Raw genomic sequence first — 20538 nt, forward strand, 5'->3', positions numbered from 1 at the left:
CTTCTGCCTACTCTATCTTCCACAGTCCATCCCTCCCCGCACTGGACTGGCAGCTGCCCTCCTGCTCCGGTCCATACAACCTGCAGATAGAGATGCAGCCCAAGTCACACCACCGGGCCCACTATGAGACAGAGGGCAGCCGTGGGGCCGTCAAGGCACCATCTGGGGGCCACCCGGTGGTTCAGGTAAGGCATCTGTCTCTGTCCTGTAAACTTTCCTGCTCTGCTGTTCATGGATGTATGCCAGCTGAATCCAGAAACATGATAACACAAACAATTCACTGGTTTCTAACGGCTCTTGGATTATTCTGTTTTAAAATTGCAAGGTCATTTATAAACCTTGGACTGTGGTTCCTCATACATCAATGGAACACACAGACAGAGGTATTCTGTTTTCGTAAAATTCACAGTTTTTTTTTTCAGTCTGCAATTGCTGATTTGTTAATTAATTGCAGTTTCCATGGGGGGATTTCTGGATTTGATGTTCAGCCAGTGAGGCCCTGTTAATCTGAGGGGGTGACTTCCGGCTAATTATCATGTAAACACTGGCAAAGAGCATGTGTTATGGAATGGGGGATATATTCATCATCATTATGCCTCTGCTCCATAGGATGGAGTTCCGTCATTTCAGGATGATTCCTGAGAAGGGACTGTGTTTTTTTTCTTAATACCAACAATGCAAAGAATGAAGTTGGAGCGCAATGAATCGTGGGATTGGTCTCATTTGACGAAGATGCAATCGATGCATCCTTGATATTTGGGGAGCGGCAAGAACGACATCCAGGGATTACCGTCCTCTGTACTTCTGTTCTTAGTATTGGAAGTGGTCTTTCGCAATGGAAGATGACATAAAACGGGTGCACAAGAACGCGAGTACGGTCAAGTACGCATATTTAGAAGCACTCTGTGTATTTGCATGTGTGATGTGTGCGTGAATGTGTTATTGTATCTGAGTTGATGTTTCCCCATGGTCCAGTTCATGTACTATATGGCAGCAGCTCTGCGGCCCTGTTCGTGGCCGTGTCATTTTCCAAGGCCAGCTCTAGGCAGCAGCCCTTGTCAGGCCATACGTGCTCCAACAGAGGTCAGTTGTGGGAAAGGAAAGCGGGGAAAGCTGGCTTTTTAAGGCCCGCTGGAGGGTCTGCGTTCAGAAAAACCGCAACTCTCGCTGATTAATGTTTCCCACCAGCAGAAGAAATTTGGCTTGATACAACGCAGTAAGATAAAAATATGATGTAGTCAAAACACCATGCAGCCAGTGGATAGACTAGTTTGAAGGCCAGGAATGAAAATCCATTCATGCATTTGTGCACACCAGCTGACTTAAATTGCAATAGTAAAAAACAGTTGTATATATAACATTCACTAATGGTATTGTAGTCTCCCATAACTCACTTATAAGAATAAAATTTCATATCCAGGATAAAACAACTGACAGAACATTTAAAGGTAAGAGTCTTTTCTATTTAAATCCCTTTAACACATTCATGTCTCTACTACCAGTTCAGTAGTATCAACATATATTTTATCGTGCTAGTTGCATGTACTTTGCTGTCCCTCTCATTGTTCCAGTTAGTCACGTTTATTAGGCTGGTATTTTAGGCCAAGAGACCTGGTGAAGTTGGATATAAGGTATATGTTTTCCCCCAAAAAACTGTAGGAGACAGTAAGGGGGCCTGTTTCTCATTTCTCGATTAGTTGTACTGGAACAGAGTAGCTTTAGAAAAGTTGAACAGCCACGAAACTTTAAACAGTGTTTCTCAAACCACTCCTCAGGGACCTCCAGACTCCAATTTTTTTTTTTTAGGGATTTTAGCTTCTGTTGTTTTGTCTACCCAGTCCATACACTGCTACACCACCTCCTGCCTCAGGTAGGAGAGCCTGCTGCGCTGTATTGGCAAGCAGTCTGTGTGTGGTCACCGTTAGGGTGATCTCAGCTAGTCCTAAGCGGTAAACCCATCGTGATTCAGGGAAGAGCACAGCAGAGGTCAGCCGTCTGACGCAAGAACGTCGCCTGACTCAAACTGCTTTACGGATGTTCCAGACAGTGATGGTACTTCTGTGTGCACGCCTCTATGTGTGCGTGTGTGTTTCTTTTGCCGCTGTGATTTAACTCACAAACTATTCGCTTTTGAGTGGAATATCTTTGGAGTTTCGTAAGTCCTGAGCTGCTTGACAGTTGGCCAGGGAGCTGAGTGCTTGCACACGGCAGACGGTCTCGTTTTCTGCCACGGGCACAGGCTGAGGTTTTCTCACTCACTTTGACTAGGATAATGCGCACACAGGAAAGGTGCTTCCCAGTCAGACTCATGGCCTGTTAATATGCAGGTTCATACTTGTAACTTTTTATAGTTCCATACTTGATCATTGTCTGAAAATATACCTGTATATGTGGAAATGTTGGTTCAGGACATATTCCTTAATTTATGCCTAGCAGTAAGAAGCATGGGGAAAAAGAACAGGGTCCCTGGAGTAGCTGGGTTTGAGTACCTTGCTCAAGGGTGCACCAGTGAAATGAATACTCCACCAAGCAAGGGCTTGGAACCAACAATCTTCTTAACACAGGCACAGATTCTGTTTAGGGTTCAGACAAGCTACATGTCCTTGACTGCTGTCAGTGTTATGGGAAAAAGGGTATCTTGAGTAATTTTACTAAGCCCACATGTTGGGACTGGGTGTCAGTCAGGGACGATGGATGATGTAGCCATCGGTAGGGTTGGAGGGATGTCATCACGACAGCTCAGCAACACCCAGGCAAATATACCTTACCTGGGTTCTTCCTCCTCTTTTTTCATGGTTGCTTCAAAAACAAAAGGTTGTCAGTGGGAAGAACCCTTCCCGATACCCTGTCTCCCCTGGGACTTGGGCCTGGTCCCTGGCTTCTGGGAGTAATGAGCCCCTTTGTGAGGGAGGAGCTTCTGTGAGGGGGATGCAGGTTACCCCCCCAGCTACTGCTGATCACAGCCGTATGGCTCAGGGGAAGTCCAATCTCCACAGCCCAGGTGATGCTACCTGGCTCCTTGTCACCTCTAGCAAAGCACTCATTCTTCATGGCCCTCCCAGACCTAATCTAATGCGCTCCCCCACTGCACCCCGCCACTTGGCCCCAATGCATCTCCCAAATGGCAACTTCTGCTTTTCTGCAAGACGAAGGGGAGTCACACTTCACTTACAGAAGAGCCTGGATCACGTTACGGTCGCTACTGGGCAGATTCAGTTTAAGTGGGGGCAGAGGTACTATATTGCATCTTGATTTGCAGAGTGCGGCAAAACAGTAAGCAATGCAAATCCATGGATTTGGCAGCATTAAGGATAACTTTTGGAGGCTGGTGAATGCTCGAATTCTCCTGCCCCCTTCCCGTGTCAATGGCACGACTGCATGCCCACGCGTTAGCAAAAGCTTTGGCTTTTCCTAACCCCAGTATGAGTGTATGGTTTCCCGAGCTCCTGCGTGGCCACGCGTTTTGTATAAATCCCTCCACGGCTGCCTGCGAAGCACACAGGCTCCCTTTGTTTAGTGAAACTCCTCCCGTGGCACTGAAGTCACGTCACGCGCCGTTCCCTGCGCAGCAGGCTGTGGGAACCGCCAGGAGGAGGCGGTTGGCTGGGAGACCCCAACAAGCTGAACGATAATGGGGTCTCCAGATTACAAGGGCCCTCATGCTCTGCGGCTCACTTGTCAATCACAGCCGTCCCACCCCTCTCCCAACTGGGTGCCCTCAGCAAAGACAGCATAATCTTACTGCCCCCACTCTGGCTGCGTACCACAGCTATGTGCCGCATCTACATGCTGGTTTCATAAGCCTACTCAGGAAGAAAACGGGGCGCCGATCTCAGGAAAAACACTTAAGGTTTAAGGGAGATTTTCCTGATTGATCCCAGTCACTGGAAGCATTTAATCAGGGGTGGGGAGCCAGGCGAGAGCTGATAAATCGCTACCTTATCACAGAAAAGCAGATGGCAGGATCTGAGCTACGGTGTGAGCTGTGTGCTGACTACAGTGGCCAAAACATAGGTATGGGGATAATTCTATGGATATTTTGCATTTGGTTTCCTTTGCTAATGGGTGTGTAACAAAACAGAAAGTGCAGTTTATTAATCCTGTTGTGCATTCCATTGGAGTGTAATAAGTGTTCATAAAGGGGGGGGGGGGCATAATAAGTGATCATGGGGGAATCGCCTGCAATGGCTCTTGTTATAGCTCAACATGGAAGCACAAATCCAGTTTTCAGAGACTGGAGATATACGAGATCCAGTTTGTGATTTGATACAGTTTGGTCGGTTGGCTCATCCACTAAATTTATAGCTTTGTGTCAAGTGCTGTTACCTGCCCATATACCTTTGCTGTTCGCAGGGAGGGGGCTCTCACTCACATAGTTGCACCTGCATCTTTGTCTTGGCTTGTTTGACACCCACAAAGACCAATAATATATAGCAAAAAAGAGTGTGGTTTGTTAATTGGAGACATGCTGGGAAAGCAGCACTGTTTTCAGTTCCAGTCTATAGCCTTCGCTTTGCCTCTGAAGTGTCGGCCAACGCTCGCCCTCATTTAGTGACAGACGGAGCTGTGGCTGTGAGTGGCCACTGTCTAGGAGCGGCGGACATCCATGAAATCACCTCCTTCCTTTTCTGCAGTCTCCCCCAGCCTGACTGGCTCAGGCATCAGTGGGTCAAGCCCTCTGCCTGCCGCCAGCGTTGCGCCGTGAAGCACTTTCTCTGACGCATCTGGTGTGAGGCAGACAGACTTGGCAGCAGCTTCTCGGGGAGAACGTTTTTCTAGAAGCCACTGTGCCCCCCCCTGCCCCCCAAACCAAACCCCTCCAGTTCTACCCCTCCGTAGTGTTTCCTTTTTGGGGGGCTTCCCTTACTCACAGCCTTGGTATGGGGCAACCACTAATTACGACCGAGTAGCAACTGGAAAACGGAACGGAGTTCCTGCATTCTCAGTGGTTTGAGGCGATAACCAAAACCTAAAAGATTTACGAGGTAAGATATTGGGCAACTTTTATTCTTGGGCCATGTGAGCTGAGTGTACGTCACTCTGTCTGAATGTCTTTTCGCCTCATACCCCCACACACTCAACCCCCGACTTTCTCCGGCCTAAATTTTATGGCAGGCCAGTTTATAACATACCGTTCCCTTCAAACCATCAATTTATTTGGGCATTTTTCACGTATGAAAAGTCACTCCTGAAGCCATGGATGCTGCGAAGGATGTGTAGCTGTTGTTTGACACAGGGTGGTATGACCCCCATGTGCCGATTTGGCCAAGATGTGGACTGTAGGAAGTTTAAAAGATGTACTTATTTTTGCACATAGACAGTGGAGACCAGGGTCCAAACTCTCACAAACATACAGCTGCGCAAAGCAGGGGCTAATTTTCTTAAGCAAATATGCACCTGGTTGGATGTTAATCTCTCATAGCTTTAGCCTGGAGGGATGGGTGGGTAGAATGCCCTTTAGATCATGGCAGGTTGTCCTCATGCCATGAAGGTGACTGACTGGCCGATTGTGTGCAGTGCACGTGCACCAGGCGGCGCAGTGCTTAAGAATCTGTACTCTGGATCGGAATGGCCTGGAGTATTGAGTGACTAATTAGGTTTTAAATGCTGCAGTAAACATCTAGAGGTTTGAGTAGGCAAAATTGCAGATTTGTCAGTTGTTTTGTTTGAAATAAACATGTAAATGAAACGTTTTTACCTGCATCTTTCCTTTGGATCGTAAATGCAAATCTTTGGTTTCAAGGGAGAATGCCATTTTAACTTGTAATTAGTTGTCTTGTAATCAGTTGTTTGATTTCTTAATATCAGATACTGTATTGTAAAGCGAAATAGTGACTACAGTTAACAATGTATTCAGCTGTGCTTTTTCTTCACGTTTGTGGCAGGGCATTGTAGTCCAGTGTTTCCAAATCCACTCCACAGGGACCCACAGACAGTTCACTTTTGTGCTTCCTCCCAGGCAGCAAAAATACTGATAGTCTTGGGAGGGAGCAAAACTGAGGACCAGCTGCGGGTCCCTAAGGACTGGATTGGGAAACACCACTGTAGTCTAATCAGCCTGATATACGATATCACCACTGTAGTCTAATCAGCCTGATATATGATATCACCACTGTAGTCTAATCAGACACCAGAAAGCCTGCACTTTAGTAACTGGCTGCACAGCTGAGGAACCCACGGTTCTGCTGAAGGTTCCATATATGTGCTGCTTTGACAAGTGTTAGGAAAGTGGGTGGGCATCTGTGACAGTGCCAGAAGTGGTTGTGAGCTGTGGCAGTGCCAGCAGTGATTGTGAGCTGTGGCAGTGCCAGCAGTGATTGTGAGCTGTGGCAGTGCCAGCAGTGCTTGTGAGCTTTGGCAGTGCCAGCAGTGCTTGTGAGCTGTGGCAGTGCCAGCAGTGATTGTGAGCTGTGGCAGTGCCAGCAGTGATTGTGAGCTGTGGCAGTGCCAGCAATGGTTGTGGGCTGTGGCAGTGCCAGCAGTGGTTGTCGGCTGTGGCAGTGCCACCAGTGATTATGGGCTGTGGCAGTGCCAGCAGTGGTTGTGAGACACTGGAATTGATACGTTTGTGCTGTCACTGTGGGAGCTGCTCAGTGTCTTTATACTGGCAGAATCGAAATGTAAAAAAGTTGGAAATATTCAGCCTCGATTATACTGGTTGCTGGAGAACATCTTTGAATAGAAGAAACTGATTTTGACCAATGTGTAGAGGAGATGTTAAAAACTGTATAATTTCAGACAGTCTAGCCAATTATAGTCACCATTGCTTCAAGTAGGTGAACAGTAGCAGGCGATTCTATTTTATGTTAGCAGATGAAGTTAATCTCTGTGAAATATGCAGACTGCAATATTAAACTTCTGCAGAATTTGGAGCAGAGAGGAGCCGCTATCAAGGAAGACATATGGTTGATGAATTTGAAGTCCCCAGAGAAGGCAATTGTTCCTCTTCAGTCAGGAGGGCCAGACTTCACCAAAGGTAGCCTAGTCTCATTAATCACTTTCTGCCGTGGATGAGGTCACCCCAAATTCAAATCATCCACAGGCCTGAAAGTCACAAGTAGCCCCCCCCCACCCCGACCCCGTTTCAGGTTGAAAAACAAAAGTGAAAATGAAGGGGTGTGGGGTCAGACCACTCACAGGCTACTGCTACCACCCTGCAGCATGAAAAAATAGAAAGATCATACCACCCGGTGTTTGCATCCTTTAGTTTATTTGCTGAGCATAGTTATATCCGGGTCTCTTTGGATCCCTTGCAAGCGTAATGAAACGTGCTGTGGGCGACTGGTTGACCACCATTAGCAGCTGACTGTGCACGTGCCCACACAGCGTCACGGTGAGTGGGGTGAAACAACCCAGGCTGTGAACTGGAGCGCGAATAAATCACACTCATGGGCCTCCAGGCGTCCAAGAAGACCTTGACCTCAAGCTAAATCACTGATGGTCAGCACCTGTGGCTGGACGGCTGCAGCCTGTATAAGCCCTATAGGAGCGGGAAAGAAGGAAACGTTACGGTCATTTTTTTCATCAATTACTTTACAAGACAACATCTGTCCATAGTCTGAGATGAGTGGCTGCTGTGTTGTGTTTGCAAACAATTTGGTATTCAAAGGACTGCCATGCATCTCCAAGTGGGCGAGGTCTCACAATTCTGGGGCTGTCTGTCACCCCATGACAGCCAGGATTCGCCAGTAGCTTGACAGGCATGCACAGCAGCTAATCAGTACACACTTTAATTACATCACTCCTTTTTCTATATCAAAAATGAGTTCCTTGCTTTGTTTGCTTTGATGGTGACTTTGTTAAGCTTTGGTTCCATGAACGTTGACAGACAATTAAGAAGCAACACTGTCATCTTTCAGGTATAAAAAGTTTCAACATCTTGAACTCCAGAAGCGACGATTGTGAGTTTCTGTGTTTCACCTCACCACCTTGCTCCCAGACTCGCCCTCTGTCTTAACCCCATGCAAGGGTAATTAAAAATCCATTCATCTGAGCGTGTCATAGGTTACATGTGGTCTGGGCTCTGTTTTATGACTCAATCTGTTATATAAACATGGGCTTTATTTTGTTTGACAGAATTACTGTTTTCACTCGGTCATGAGTTAAACTCAGTGAGATAGGTATTTAAAATAGACAGATGTACTGGAAGATAACCCACAAGTTATTTGTAGGAATTTTCGGATGGACACCATTTACCTTCTTTTCCTAATTCAGCCCCAGGCTGTGGTCAAGGACCTGTCTGATTTTTTCTTCTTTCGCCCGCGACGGAGTTTGTTTCACTTGTCGAATGTTCCTAGTGTACCACCGGGTTTCTTGGCTCCAGGACAATTTTCTGACGGCCCGCACATGTGTGCTGGGATGACCGTAAGCAGGGATATCGGACCCAATCCTGTCCGGTGCTCCACCCACTGGCAATCTCCTGGTACCCTCTGGGGTTCGCATTACGGTAAATGTGATCATCCCGCCAAGTCCATTCTGCTTTCGTTCACCACACCCAGCGGGTTTCCACCAGCTGCTCCTTCCACATCGGTGTGGGGAATCGCTCGAACGTCGCAGCTTCAGCCAAACTTTAGAGACTGAAGGGATTCCAAAGATGGCAAGACCCAGGTTCCACCTGGTTTAAAGATCTATTATCCATTTATTGCTGTTTCACAGCAAGTAGATGAAATAGTATTTCAGATAATGGCTGAAACAGAAATAATGGAACATGCAAGTCATCCTGGAGAAAGGCGGAGCATGCAGTGGAACTAATACGAAGCCAATGAAACAGGGTAGGCGGGGTCACAGCACATGAGGAAAACTAGTCCACTTGGTGGACTGTGCCCTAAATACACGTTTTATGTTTTGCCAGCCTGATCCGAGTCTCGTAATTGGCATGAACATGTCTGCCGTGGCGTAAGCAGATGCCGGTCATGGCCAGGGTGTTCCGGAAAGACTGTGGTGACTGAAGGGGCAGGGGACATACTTCAGCAGTCTGAAGAGCATTCCAGAGCTGGAGTGGAATGCAGGACAGCACTGAGAGTGATATTTTCCCAGCATTCACTGTGAAAGGCTGTTTTAATAGCATCAAATGTGCACAGATATACACACACCCGCAATTGTATTGCTATGTTTTTTTAACTTTTTTGTTTTTTTTGTATTTTTTTACCGAGCTTACTGATTCCTAACCCCATTCCAACTGAAAAAATGATAAAAAAAAATAGTGAACTCTTGATACCTTCATTTGTCTGAATGAAGTTGGTAAAAGGTGTTTTCTATTTTTCTCAAATTGTGTTCCCATACACCCACACAATAGTCATGTATCTACATTTGAAAGTGATAAACTGGCCAGATTTTTAATTGAAAGTTTTTATGGTCAATGGGAATTTCCACATTTGGCATTTGTGAGTAAAACGAAAGTAGAACACCACAGCAGAGACAGTAAAACACTGTTAGTCCCTCTTTCTGGTGGTTTGCGAAGTTTGCTAACTTGCACAATCAGACCTGTCTTTTTAAAATTTTTATTTATTCAGAGAATATGTGTGTTAGCCGTGTTCCAGCTACATCCTAGAGCAGGTGTGGCCAATCTTATCCGCAAAGGGCCGCTGTCTGTGCAGGTTTTCGCTGCAGTTCCCTAATTAGATGACTAATTAGAGGACTGATTGGCTGAGGAGTCCTCACACCTGGGTTTGAACAGCTGACCTAAAGGTTACCCAAAAAACCTGCATACACACCGGCCCTTTACGGATAAGATTGGCCACCACTGTCCTAGACGTCCTGCACTTCACAGTGCAGTGTTTCATGGACACATTCAGGCACTTAGAGGCAGAGAAGTCTGGGTTGGCAGTGGCTGGTGGTCAAGTGGATAAAGAACTGTACCTTGTCACTTGCCCTGAGATGATGATGATGATGATGATTATTATTATTATTATTATTATTATTATTATTATACCAAAACATATTCTATGGAAATAGTTAGAAATGTACTCCAGTAAAAACCCTTTTACGGGTTCAATAAGGCCTTGCCTATAAAATCTTACCATTAGAGGTTCATGGTCCTGGATGTCTGTATCAGAACTAGTCACGCCTGTTTAATGGAAGCTGACTAATACCTCAGATGGCTCTTTGTCTGCCTGATGTTGTAGCCTGGAATAAGTAGCTAAAAGCAAAGCAAAGTGACAGTCTCTCTGTCCCCCCCCCCCCCCCCCCCCCCCAGCTCTATGGCTACATGGAGAGTGAGCCCCTCACGCTGCAGCTCTTCATCGGTACGGCTGATGACCGCCTGCTGCGTCCGCACGCCTTCTACCAGGTGCACCGTATCACTGGCAAGACCGTGTCCACCTCCAGCCATGAGGTCATGCAGTCTAACACCAAGGTGCTGGAGATTCCCCTGCTCCCAGAGAACAACATGCGCGCCATGTGAGTGTATGCTCCTCCCTCTGCCGCCACTCTTCCAACCCTTCCAAAGCTTGTGATTGGCCTGTCAGTCAGTCCTTCCTTCTCCATCACTCAGTCACTCATCTGCTCTTTGTCTTTTGTGGCCACCTACAAGCCTGTCTTGTTTATCTTGGTAGGTCAGTTCTGCTTCTGCTCTCTGACTACTCTTTATTTGTTAAGTTTGGGCAACTTTGCGGCAGCGTGTGGCTCATTTGGCTTAACCTATGTGCCTGTAATCAGAAGGTCACCAGTTCAAACCCAGCCTCAGCACATCTGTGGGTCCTTGAGTAAGGCCCTTAACCCCCAGCTCACTGGGTGCCCCCAACAGGTGGCTTCCCTTCGCAGACAGCTTACTCTACAAAGAGCAAGTCGAGGGAGGCATAATGACAATTTCCCCATGGGAATCAATAAAGTATCAATTATTGTTATAGGTATGAAATTTAGAAATGGGGATAATTAAGACTGTTGGCCACTGTGGAGCTTTTCAGCATCGTTGACCAGGAACTAAGAGGTTCATCTTTAGTTATTTCGTTTGCCCACTGTTGAGGTTCAGGCGACATGCACCTTCTCCCTGTCTGAAATGGTGAGGCATTGGTATCACCTGTAGCATCTGCTTCTGTTGTGTCACCTGGTGTCTGGAAGACAACACAAACCTTTTTGCCTCCTGCTTGCTGATTCGGAAGTTGGAGTCCCCAAGGTGCCCCTTGGAGACCCCACAGGACTTGTTAGATAGGTGTAGATACATCTCACCATGGCTCTGTGGGGTAGGTCTTCAGCCCAGAAATCCCATCGTGGCTAAATGGTGATGGTGGCCAGGTGTTGTTAGCAAAGAGTGCCTACCTCAGCCTTGACCTGATCCATGAGCTCCTTGCTTAGTTATATTTTCAAAATTTTTTTTTTACAAATAAAAATCGGTAAGGTGTAATTGCATGCTGCTTATGAATGTTCTATTAATGCATAATGAATGCACTATGAAAGTGCACTGAATGTAAAGTGTTACCTAAAAATCTAATTCAACTATATAGTTCGTTTTTTTTTTTGTTCTGCTCCATTTTTCATTGGCTTTCTACTAGTGTTTATATATGTATAGTGATTAGAGGCAACTTAGAGAAGTCCATTACATAGAAATAAATTGAAGATAAATGGGTTAATTAACAGTATATTGGGCCATGCAAATAACTCAGTTATGAATTTGAGATTGGCAGGAATGTATCCATTGCCTTTTGAGATGTTAGAGTACTTCAGTGTTAGTGTATGTATATGGCTTAACCAGATGGTATTTGACATGAAGGGGTGAACGTGAGCCTCATCATTTGTCTGCTAAAAAGTGATAGAACATTTTCACAGCATTTTATGGTTTTGTAAAAGGTTCTGGGTGTGAGCAGCTGTTATACATATCCAGTACACTGCCTGTTATAATTTCCTTAGCAAAGATATGTACAGGACATGCTGACTGCTCACAGTCTGTTGACCTGTGTTGTATGTGATGTCTAGTATCGTTTGAATGCATTTCTCTGCTTGCCATTCTACTTTCAAGACACTAGATTTGATAACAGAGTTGTCAAAACCTAAAGCTGAGCAAAATGAAGGGTGAGAGTCGAGCCTCTCTGAGTGCTGGCCTGGAAAGGTTGTGGTATTCTAAGGGCTGCTGACTGCACCATTGTTTCGCTGGTGCAATGGTGTCCTGGTGCTCAGCCTGCTAACTATAGCTCTCAACTTGGCTTCTTGTGTTATTACCATCTTACTGCATCATCAGTGAGGCTACTCTGCCCCTTGCAGTTTTGCTTTCCATGTATTTTCTGTTTGTTTTCCATGACTATGACGAAAATCTGTAAAACATATGCAATAAACAGGAAAGATGTTTAAAAGCCTTTCGATGTCAGCCAATAAGTCCTAATGATTTTCTATACATTTCTTTCACTCAGATCAAATTTTTACTCAGAGAAACATACGATTATAGGAAAAACTTGCTGGCTCTTACTACATATATGCAATTAAATTACTTCCATGAGAATGTGTATCATACAACACTTTTCAACTAGTTCTCAGTTGATTTCTTTTTCGGGAAGGTTTAAATTGAGGAGAAATTAATTTGTAGAAAATCTTGACATTTACCACGTTCCAGCAGTTGGGCCTGAAAAGTCAGAATGTTAAATAACATAAACCATATGCCAAGCCATATCCTGAAAGTATTCAGTTTTATTTTTTCTAACTTTTACCGGCCAACTTGGTTTTATGCAATTTCATCAGCTGCCGGTCAGAGAACCGAAGCATTTTCCGCTGCAAATCCACGCTGAGGAAAATCCCCTGACAAAACAGAGAGAAGCTAACAATGGCGTGGGCTATGGGGGGTGGAACTGCTAATGTCTGAGATGTTAAAAGTGTCAAGCATCACTGCAACAATGCAGAGGGCCGGCAGGGGGGTGAAGAAGCATATTAGGAGCAGAAGGAAAGCAGTGGCAGCCAGCAGGATCCTCCCCTGGACCAACTCGCAGAAACACCCAGGGTGAAGAATGACCTCCAGGGATTCTTTTGTGCACCATTAGAACTTAAGTACAAAGTAATTAATTACAAAAGCGAAATTTTCAGAAAGATTTGGATAGAACCTACGGCCCTCAGAGCCAGAGCTGCCAGAGTATCTGGAACCAGGTCTGTACATATCACTACACCAGGGAAATATCTTTCCTTTCTAGAACACTTTATGAAACTTGGTATAAATGTGAGTGATTTGTGAGAGACGGCTTAGCATCAGTAAGGTGAAGTTTTTCCATGTTAAGGAAAGGCCTCATTGACAGTTAAACCTACTTTTTGAATTCAGGCTGAGGTTGAAGCATTAATGTACAGTGTAATATTCTTGCTTGGGTATTCCCTGACAGGGGAATTCACCATTTTTTTTGCACACGGGTTTTGCACTGGACTGCCCCTGAATACCTGCTTAATAGTTTTGATATTACTTGTGCCTGTGGACCAAGTGAATTAACTAGGTCAGAAACCCTGAAATACAGAGGTCTACAGGAAACGCCTGGCCTCTTTTCACAGGACTGTGCATAATGCCCACTTGCTCTTTTTTAATGCACATTTTTGAAGATATGCTGGTTACTTTCAATGGCATTGTGTACAACCTTAATGGGTTCCCTGAATGTGTGTGGCAGAATCGACTGCGCGGGGATCCTTAAACTGCGCAACTCCGACATCGAGCTGCGGAAGGGCGAGACGGACATCGGGCGCAAGAACACGCGCGTGAGGATGGTCTTCCGGGTGCACATCGAACAGGCAAACGGCCGCACAGTGTCGCTGCAGGCGGCATCCAATCCCATCGAGTGCTGTGAGTGCGCCGTGCTGAACAGCGGAAGATTTATTTTGATAATATCATTGTTTCTGTGCCTAGCCAAAGTTTTTATCCATTTGTATACCCAGATATGTGACTGAGGAGATAAAATACCTCGTTTGCCTAAGAATCTACTTACTACTACCTGTTAACCATATTACTTACAGATATGTGGGACACGATACACGTTTCCATAAAAGTACCAACTTCTGGAGAAAATACACAACTGCAGAAGTGCATTTCAAACAGTGTTTTCTTCTGTACAGCCTTCATATAACAACATGCATCTTGCCCTTGCTTATGTGTGAAGCTGATATGCAGGGTCAGAAAAAACAAAATCACGCTTACTCTTAGCTAGAGCCACTATTTAAGGATCATTTAGGATTCTCCTAAATGAGATTGTGAAGTTCCGGTATTAACTGCAGCCATTTTTTTCTTTCAATCACAGAATAACAGATATAAACACGAGACTAGGGACCTGATTGGTTAGGCCAGAGAAATCCATCGGAGTGAGCGCCAGCATGCAGCCCTCCCCCAAGGAGTTGTTGATGCTCTTGATTTAAAGCAGCATAACCTCTGCTGACATGTGGGACAGGAGCAGCTTTAGTTTAGAAGTCCAAGTCACGAATTTGGATCATGCCAGTGGGCTTCCTACTGTCTGAGGCTTTCTTACCATTTTTAGTTTCTCATAGAATGAGAGAGTGCATTTGATTTATGAGTACAAAGTGAATTTATGTTTTACCTTGTGACAAATAAGAGGAAGGACTGAGGCTGAAACACCAAAAATGCTCACCCCCATTTTGCTCCGTGAAGGAACAAAAGCGGGTTATTAGCTAACGATAAACTTCCACAAATATTTTCCACTGAGAAGGCTTTAATCAACATGATCTTGAAAGTAATCTCATCACATTGCAGTTTAGCGTTCTGTTTTTTTGTGGATAGTTCTTCAGAAAAGTACACTAGAGTAGATTAGTATCAGTACATTCTTCTCATTTACTTTGGATTGTAATAAACATTTATCATAAATCATTACTTTATGAACAGTGTTTTAAATTAAAAAGCATTTCTGTCTTTGAAAGAGAAAAGAGAGATGGCAGTCGGGGGAGGGTTCTTCCCTAATGTAGGCTTCATGTGGCCTGGAGGCACGGGGGTGAATGGGGAGCCGGTTCTGAGCCACAGAGCACTGAGGAAGTGTCCCACCCCCATCTCCGTGCAGCCCAGAGGTCGGCCCAGGAGCTGCCGCTTGTGGAGAAGCAGAACGTGGACAGCTGTGTGGCCACTGGGGGCAAGAAGATGCTTCTGAGCGGACACAACTTCCTGCCGGACTCCAAGGTGCTGTTCCTGGAAAAGGCCCAAGGTAGCCCCTTAGCCTAGGACAACCTCCGCTGCCGTGGCCCTCATACAGTTGTGTGTCTCCAGTCTTTCTGTGTGCACTCACTGTCTCTCTCTCTCACTCTCTTCACCGTCAAAATATTCCCCATCCAGCCAGCGAGGCACATGTGGTGCACATTAAGGCACTATATTTTTAACCAAACGTATTTACATTTGCAGAGTTTCCATTGCCTGTTCGCTGATGCTTGCCACAAACTGAGGAATGAATCACAAACAGGGCATGTGCAGTTTCTCTTGAGCTGGAACATTTGTTTGGACTTTTTTTTTCTTCTTCTTTTTTTCACCCTTCATTTCCCTCTGGATAGGAAGGAGATGTGACTGATCCAAAATGACTGATGTTAGAAGTTTACAAACAGCAATTTCCTTGATTAGTTCGAGAGGCAGCAAGAGGTGAAGGCCAAGGCTACGATGTGTAAACATGTGACAACGGCTCTCTGCGCTCTCGGTTATTTTTTTGTTTTTCCTTTTTCTTATGATTTTTCTCAAAGGAAAGGGAAGGCAGTAAATCTTTCCACCTGTGAATACATAAGTCCTGCAAGGGGCCAGCCCAGAGAAGTGTGTCTGTGCTAGCCCAGAGACCTGTGTCTGTGCTAGCCCAGAGAAGTGTGTCTGTGCTAGCCCAGAGACCTGTGTCTGTGCTAGCCCAGAGACCTGTGTTTGTGCTAGCCCAGAGAAGTGTGTCTGTGCTAGCCCAGAGACCTGTGTCTGTGCTAGCCCAGAGAAGTGTGTCTGTACTAGCCCAGAGAAGTGTGTCTGTGCTAGCCCAGAGACCTGTGTCTGTGCTAGCCCAGAGACCTGTGTCTGTGCTAGCCCAGAGACCTGTGTCTGTGCTAGCCCAGAGAAGTGTGTCTGTGCTAGCCCAGAGACCTGTGTCTGTGCTAGCCCAGAGACCTGTGTCTGTACTAGCCCAGAGAAGTGTGTCTGTGCTAGCCCAGAGAAAGTGGTATGTTAACCAGTGACCCAAACCAGTGAGATCTGAGATCCAGTTTTCCGCGCAACATGTTGCATTGCGGTCAGAATGAGTCTCCATTTTTTTTATATTTTTCCACCATATTCTTGTTACTCCCAGTCATTTAGCACCATACAATTCTGTCTGAGTCAGACAAGTCAATTGAGTTAATTCTGATTGAGACTCGGAAATGATGTTCTGCAGCAAATCTTAAGATTTATGACAAATTGCCTTATGTCCACGTTAAGGATAATTAGATATGTCATAGCACAAGTGACTGTTTGCCAAACATTGTTCAAAAATATAGGACAATAGTCGGAAACCCAGCACACAAAGACAACTAATGTAAGGTTTTTGAGGTTATTTTTGTTTTAGTGGATGGCTTTTTTAATCCAACTATATTTAGTTTTGTGCCATGAGATTTTCAAGACATTTCAGGTTAGTAGTCAGTTTAGCAAATTTCTTCAGTATTGTACTGACATGGTAGGAGTAGAGAGTAAACGTGTGGAGTATCTCTCTGGGTATTCCTTATTTTTGGACTCTCATTTGATTCAAAAGTCCACTGTGTCCCTCTTTACAATTTGCTGTCATCTGTGGCTCTGTGTTTTTGTAATTATTACAATGTGGGGACCAGATTTCCCCACAATATGATAAAAATCTGTAACTTTTGACCTTGTGGGGACATTTTTTTTGGTCCACATAAGGATAACCTCAGTTTTATAAAAAAATCTTTGAATGCACTCAAAACGCTAAAATGTCTTGTATTTTGTTTGGTTTCTTCATGTTTATGGTTAGGGCTGGGTAGGAGTTAAGGTTAATAGGGCATAGTTGGGATTCAGGTTATCCCCATGGAAATCAATGGAGTGTCCCCATGATATAAATACATAGATTCTGTGTGTGTGTGTGTGTGTGTGTGTGTGTGTGCTGTTCATGGTGCAGCAGTGCAGATTGGACAAGCTGGAAAAACAGTCTGGCTTCCCCAGATTGGTGGAAACGAGACCTTCACGCTTAACCAAAACGTTTCACATTTCCATGACTTTAAGGGAGGCTCTTGGACAGCCTGGGACCGGGGAGGGATAACAGTCACTCGGGCCACATATTTCAAACAGTACTATGGTTTGTTTTACACAGCATTAAAAAATTGGAAACAATTAGGAATCCATGTAACAGAGGCCAGCCCAGATGCCTCTTTGAAGCATGTATTCATGCCAAGTTGTGGTGGAATAAACCAACTGGATAATGCTCCCAGGGTATTCGTAACATCAGTCTTGGGTTGTGTGCACTGCTGTTTTTCCAGAGGGCTTCCCTGAGCTTGCTACCGACCTTAGATTCCACACTGATTCTGCCATGGAAATGCCCCTTAAATATACAACACACAGCTTGAATTTTCCACCACATGTTGCCCCGTAAGGAACCCTTGAAAGATCTCTGCATCTTGACATTCTGACTGGTTAGCCCTAGTGTTGGAGGCTTTCAACAAGCTGCGACTGCCTCATTAACACACTCGGACCTGGAGTGGAGCCATATTCACTGTTAGCTCGCACATAGTGAGATAAAATCCCCATGAGAGGAACCCCACCCAGTGCCCGCTCTGTCCTCCACCCTCTCCTGTGTTCCCCTTTCTGCTCTTTTCCATTTATACTCTGGCTAACACTATTGCCCACTACTAAAGTCAGCCATGCACATTCAGTGTTTCTTGCCATTGAAAATCTTGAGGCTGGTTTGACTTCACAGCAAACTGAGACCCTTGTTGGACAAACAGTATTTGCTCCATGTTTCTCACCCATCCACACCACTCCCCTCTTCTCTGAAACGCTTTGCCTTTCAATTCATAAACCGGTGCTCTTCTTCGGTTATAAAAATATGCAACTTATTTTGCCGCTATTCTTTCCGAATTAATGCTGAACAATGAAGAGTTTGCATCTTGAACAATTGTAGGTTGCTGATCACAAACATCACCTTCATTTTTTTTCTATCATGCACCATTTAATAGATATACCCTATTTTTGTATTTTTTATGTTCTGTATAGTAGTATATTACCAACCAAACAAGTTGTTTTGGTTCAGTCCAGGCACGTCTGGGTATGCACTCTGTGCAGATGCTACACAAATGTTGTCTTACACATGCCTTGGCAAACTGAGTCAGAGAAGATGCTGGTAGACAGGCTATAAAATCAGTTCAAAGGTAAATCTACTGAGTATATCAGGGCTACTCAACTGGCAAATTTCCATTGGCCTCTGAATCAATTTAAACCAGACCAGATTTATCATTGGGACCCGCCACTCAGCAAATTGTAGCGTTGAGGACATGTGCTCAGTTAATTATAGCATCAGGGATACCCCCCCACTTCCGCTCTGATAAGGACCACCCTACACTACTCACAAAAAAAAAAATTGTCCCATCATCTCCCTTGAAATATTTTTACGACCCAATCACCACTCAGAAGTACACGTATGTGAAATGCCAATTGCAGTCCTGGTGATATGGCGAGCACAGAAGGCTCATGTGACTGAGTGTTACTTCTGTCTGACCATTGTATCTGGCTTCTCTGCTAAAAGCATTAAATCTTTTGAATACCCCAGTCTGCCTTCAGTCATGAGTCCAGTGCCGCATGATGACAGTTTGCCAGTATGGAAGCCACCAGAGGCATGGAGCATGGATGAGGGAGACAAAGATGCAACAATGCATGAGCCAGATGTGAAAAACGACACCAATCCAGATGCTGAACTGTTTATGTCTGCTCATCTTTATCTGATAACAAAGCCAGAATTAAATGACTCAGGTATCTCTTCCCTGCTGATCTTGGTGCAGTCAGTGACAAATATGGCGGCAGGTTTCACTGGGACTTAGCAGTATCAGGGTACCTGACACTGATCAGTGCTTGCTGACTTCCGTTGGACACTGACACAAGAGGCATCAGATGCTGAATGCAAAGCAAAACATTTTTAGCTCAATTTAAATAACGTTTTTTTCTTAAGCCGGTCCTTGGGGACCCCAAGTCCACATTTTTGCTCCCTCCCAGCAACCTGCCAGAGAGTTAGGAAGTTGAGGGAGCATAAATGTGGACTGTTTGAGGGTCCATGAGGAGGCTGGGAAACACTCCACTAATGCAATGTGTCATCATTATTATTCATGTCCATCCATCCATTCATTTTCCAACCTGCTTATTCTACTGGGTCGCGGGGGGTCCGTATCCTATCCCGGAAGCAATGGGTACGAGGCAGGGAACAACCCAGGATGGGGAGCCAGCCCTTCGCAGCATTTTGCAAGTAAACATCCATCCATCCATCCATTTTCCAAACCGCTTATCCTATTGGGTCGCGGGGGGTCCGTAGCCTATCCCGGAATCAATGGGCACGAGGCAGGGAACAACCCAGGATGGGGAGCCAGCCCTTCGCAGCATTTTGCAAGTAAACATGCTAATAAAAATTAACTTAAACTTTTTCCAAATTCCTATGTGATACAACAAATCTGAAATCATTTTTGTATTCACCTTGAAATTATCTATCATAATCTGTCCTTTTTTGGAAGCTAACCTTTTGAAAAAAATGGTTGTTCATTGTAATTACATGTCTGTCCAGCATTATTGATGTATTCTTTTAAAGATTACGTTTGTGCTTATTCTGTTTTCACAAAAAAACATTTTTTTCTATTATATGATACTGAAATTCTTTCCAAACCCCCCAGGTACTGAGCTTGTATTCTGTATGCTACAGTATATGAGTAAAACAACGGTAAAATTAATTGTCATAAAAATAAAGTTTTATTTCATAAATCTGCAATTCTATTGCCCTGGAAACTTCTTGAATAAGCCCAATAAAACATGCCATTTTGCAGAATAGCCCACTAATTGTGGGCTGTAGCAGAATGGTTTGCCATGCCTAGTTCTGTAATCAAGGGTCAGGCAGTCTAATTTTCCAAGATGTATTCCAATAAACACGTCCGCAAGACTGCAGGATTTTTAAGCAGCAACAGACTCCCTTACAGTACATCATTCCCAGTACTGTGGTACATCCCACTCGGGTGGGGGGGGGGGGGGGGGGGGATTGTCTACATCGAGTATTAGTCCATGAAACAAACACTTAATTGACATTGACCTTAAGAGAAACAAACATGGCGACACAAGTAGCAAACTATTTTTGACTAACTAATCCAGATAGATTTTTTCAGTATTTCGGAGAATCTATTCTCTGAAGCTGCCCCTTCACCTGGCTGGGGTGCTGATCGTCTTCAGTCTGACACTGTCCAAAGCAGGGCACCACTGTGCAGCTGGGCTCCCTCCTGCCCCAGGAGTGCTAGCAGAATGAATTTAATGTGACGCCTTGTGGGGCTCACTCAGCCACCCATATCGGATTTGCCCACAATTAGGAGTACAGTTCAGATTCTTCAAATGGAAAAACAAATGTATTTGATGGTGGAACACAGAGAAGATTGATGCAGGGGAGAGGGATA

General features: G+C 44.9%; 1 protein-coding gene across 2 annotated transcripts in view; it reads left to right on the forward strand.

The window, feature by feature from the left end:
- The window catches only part of LOC125749513 (nuclear factor of activated T-cells, cytoplasmic 1-like), a 60657-nt gene that overhangs the window by 5926 nt on the left and 34193 nt on the right, over nt 1-20538 (forward strand). For both annotated transcript variants that reach the window (XM_049026840.1, XM_049026841.1), the window contains exons 3-6: nt 26-185; nt 10196-10398; nt 13569-13741; nt 14961-15101. In XM_049026840.1, coding sequence (XP_048882797.1) covers nt 26-185; nt 10196-10398; nt 13569-13741; nt 14961-15101 — 677 coding nt within the window. The remainder of the gene's footprint in view (nt 1-25; nt 186-10195; nt 10399-13568; nt 13742-14960; nt 15102-20538) is intronic.

Source organism: Brienomyrus brachyistius, chromosome 9, assembly GCF_023856365.1.
Source record: "Brienomyrus brachyistius isolate T26 chromosome 9, BBRACH_0.4, whole genome shotgun sequence".
NCBI lineage: Eukaryota > Metazoa > Chordata > Actinopteri > Osteoglossiformes > Mormyridae > Brienomyrus > Brienomyrus brachyistius.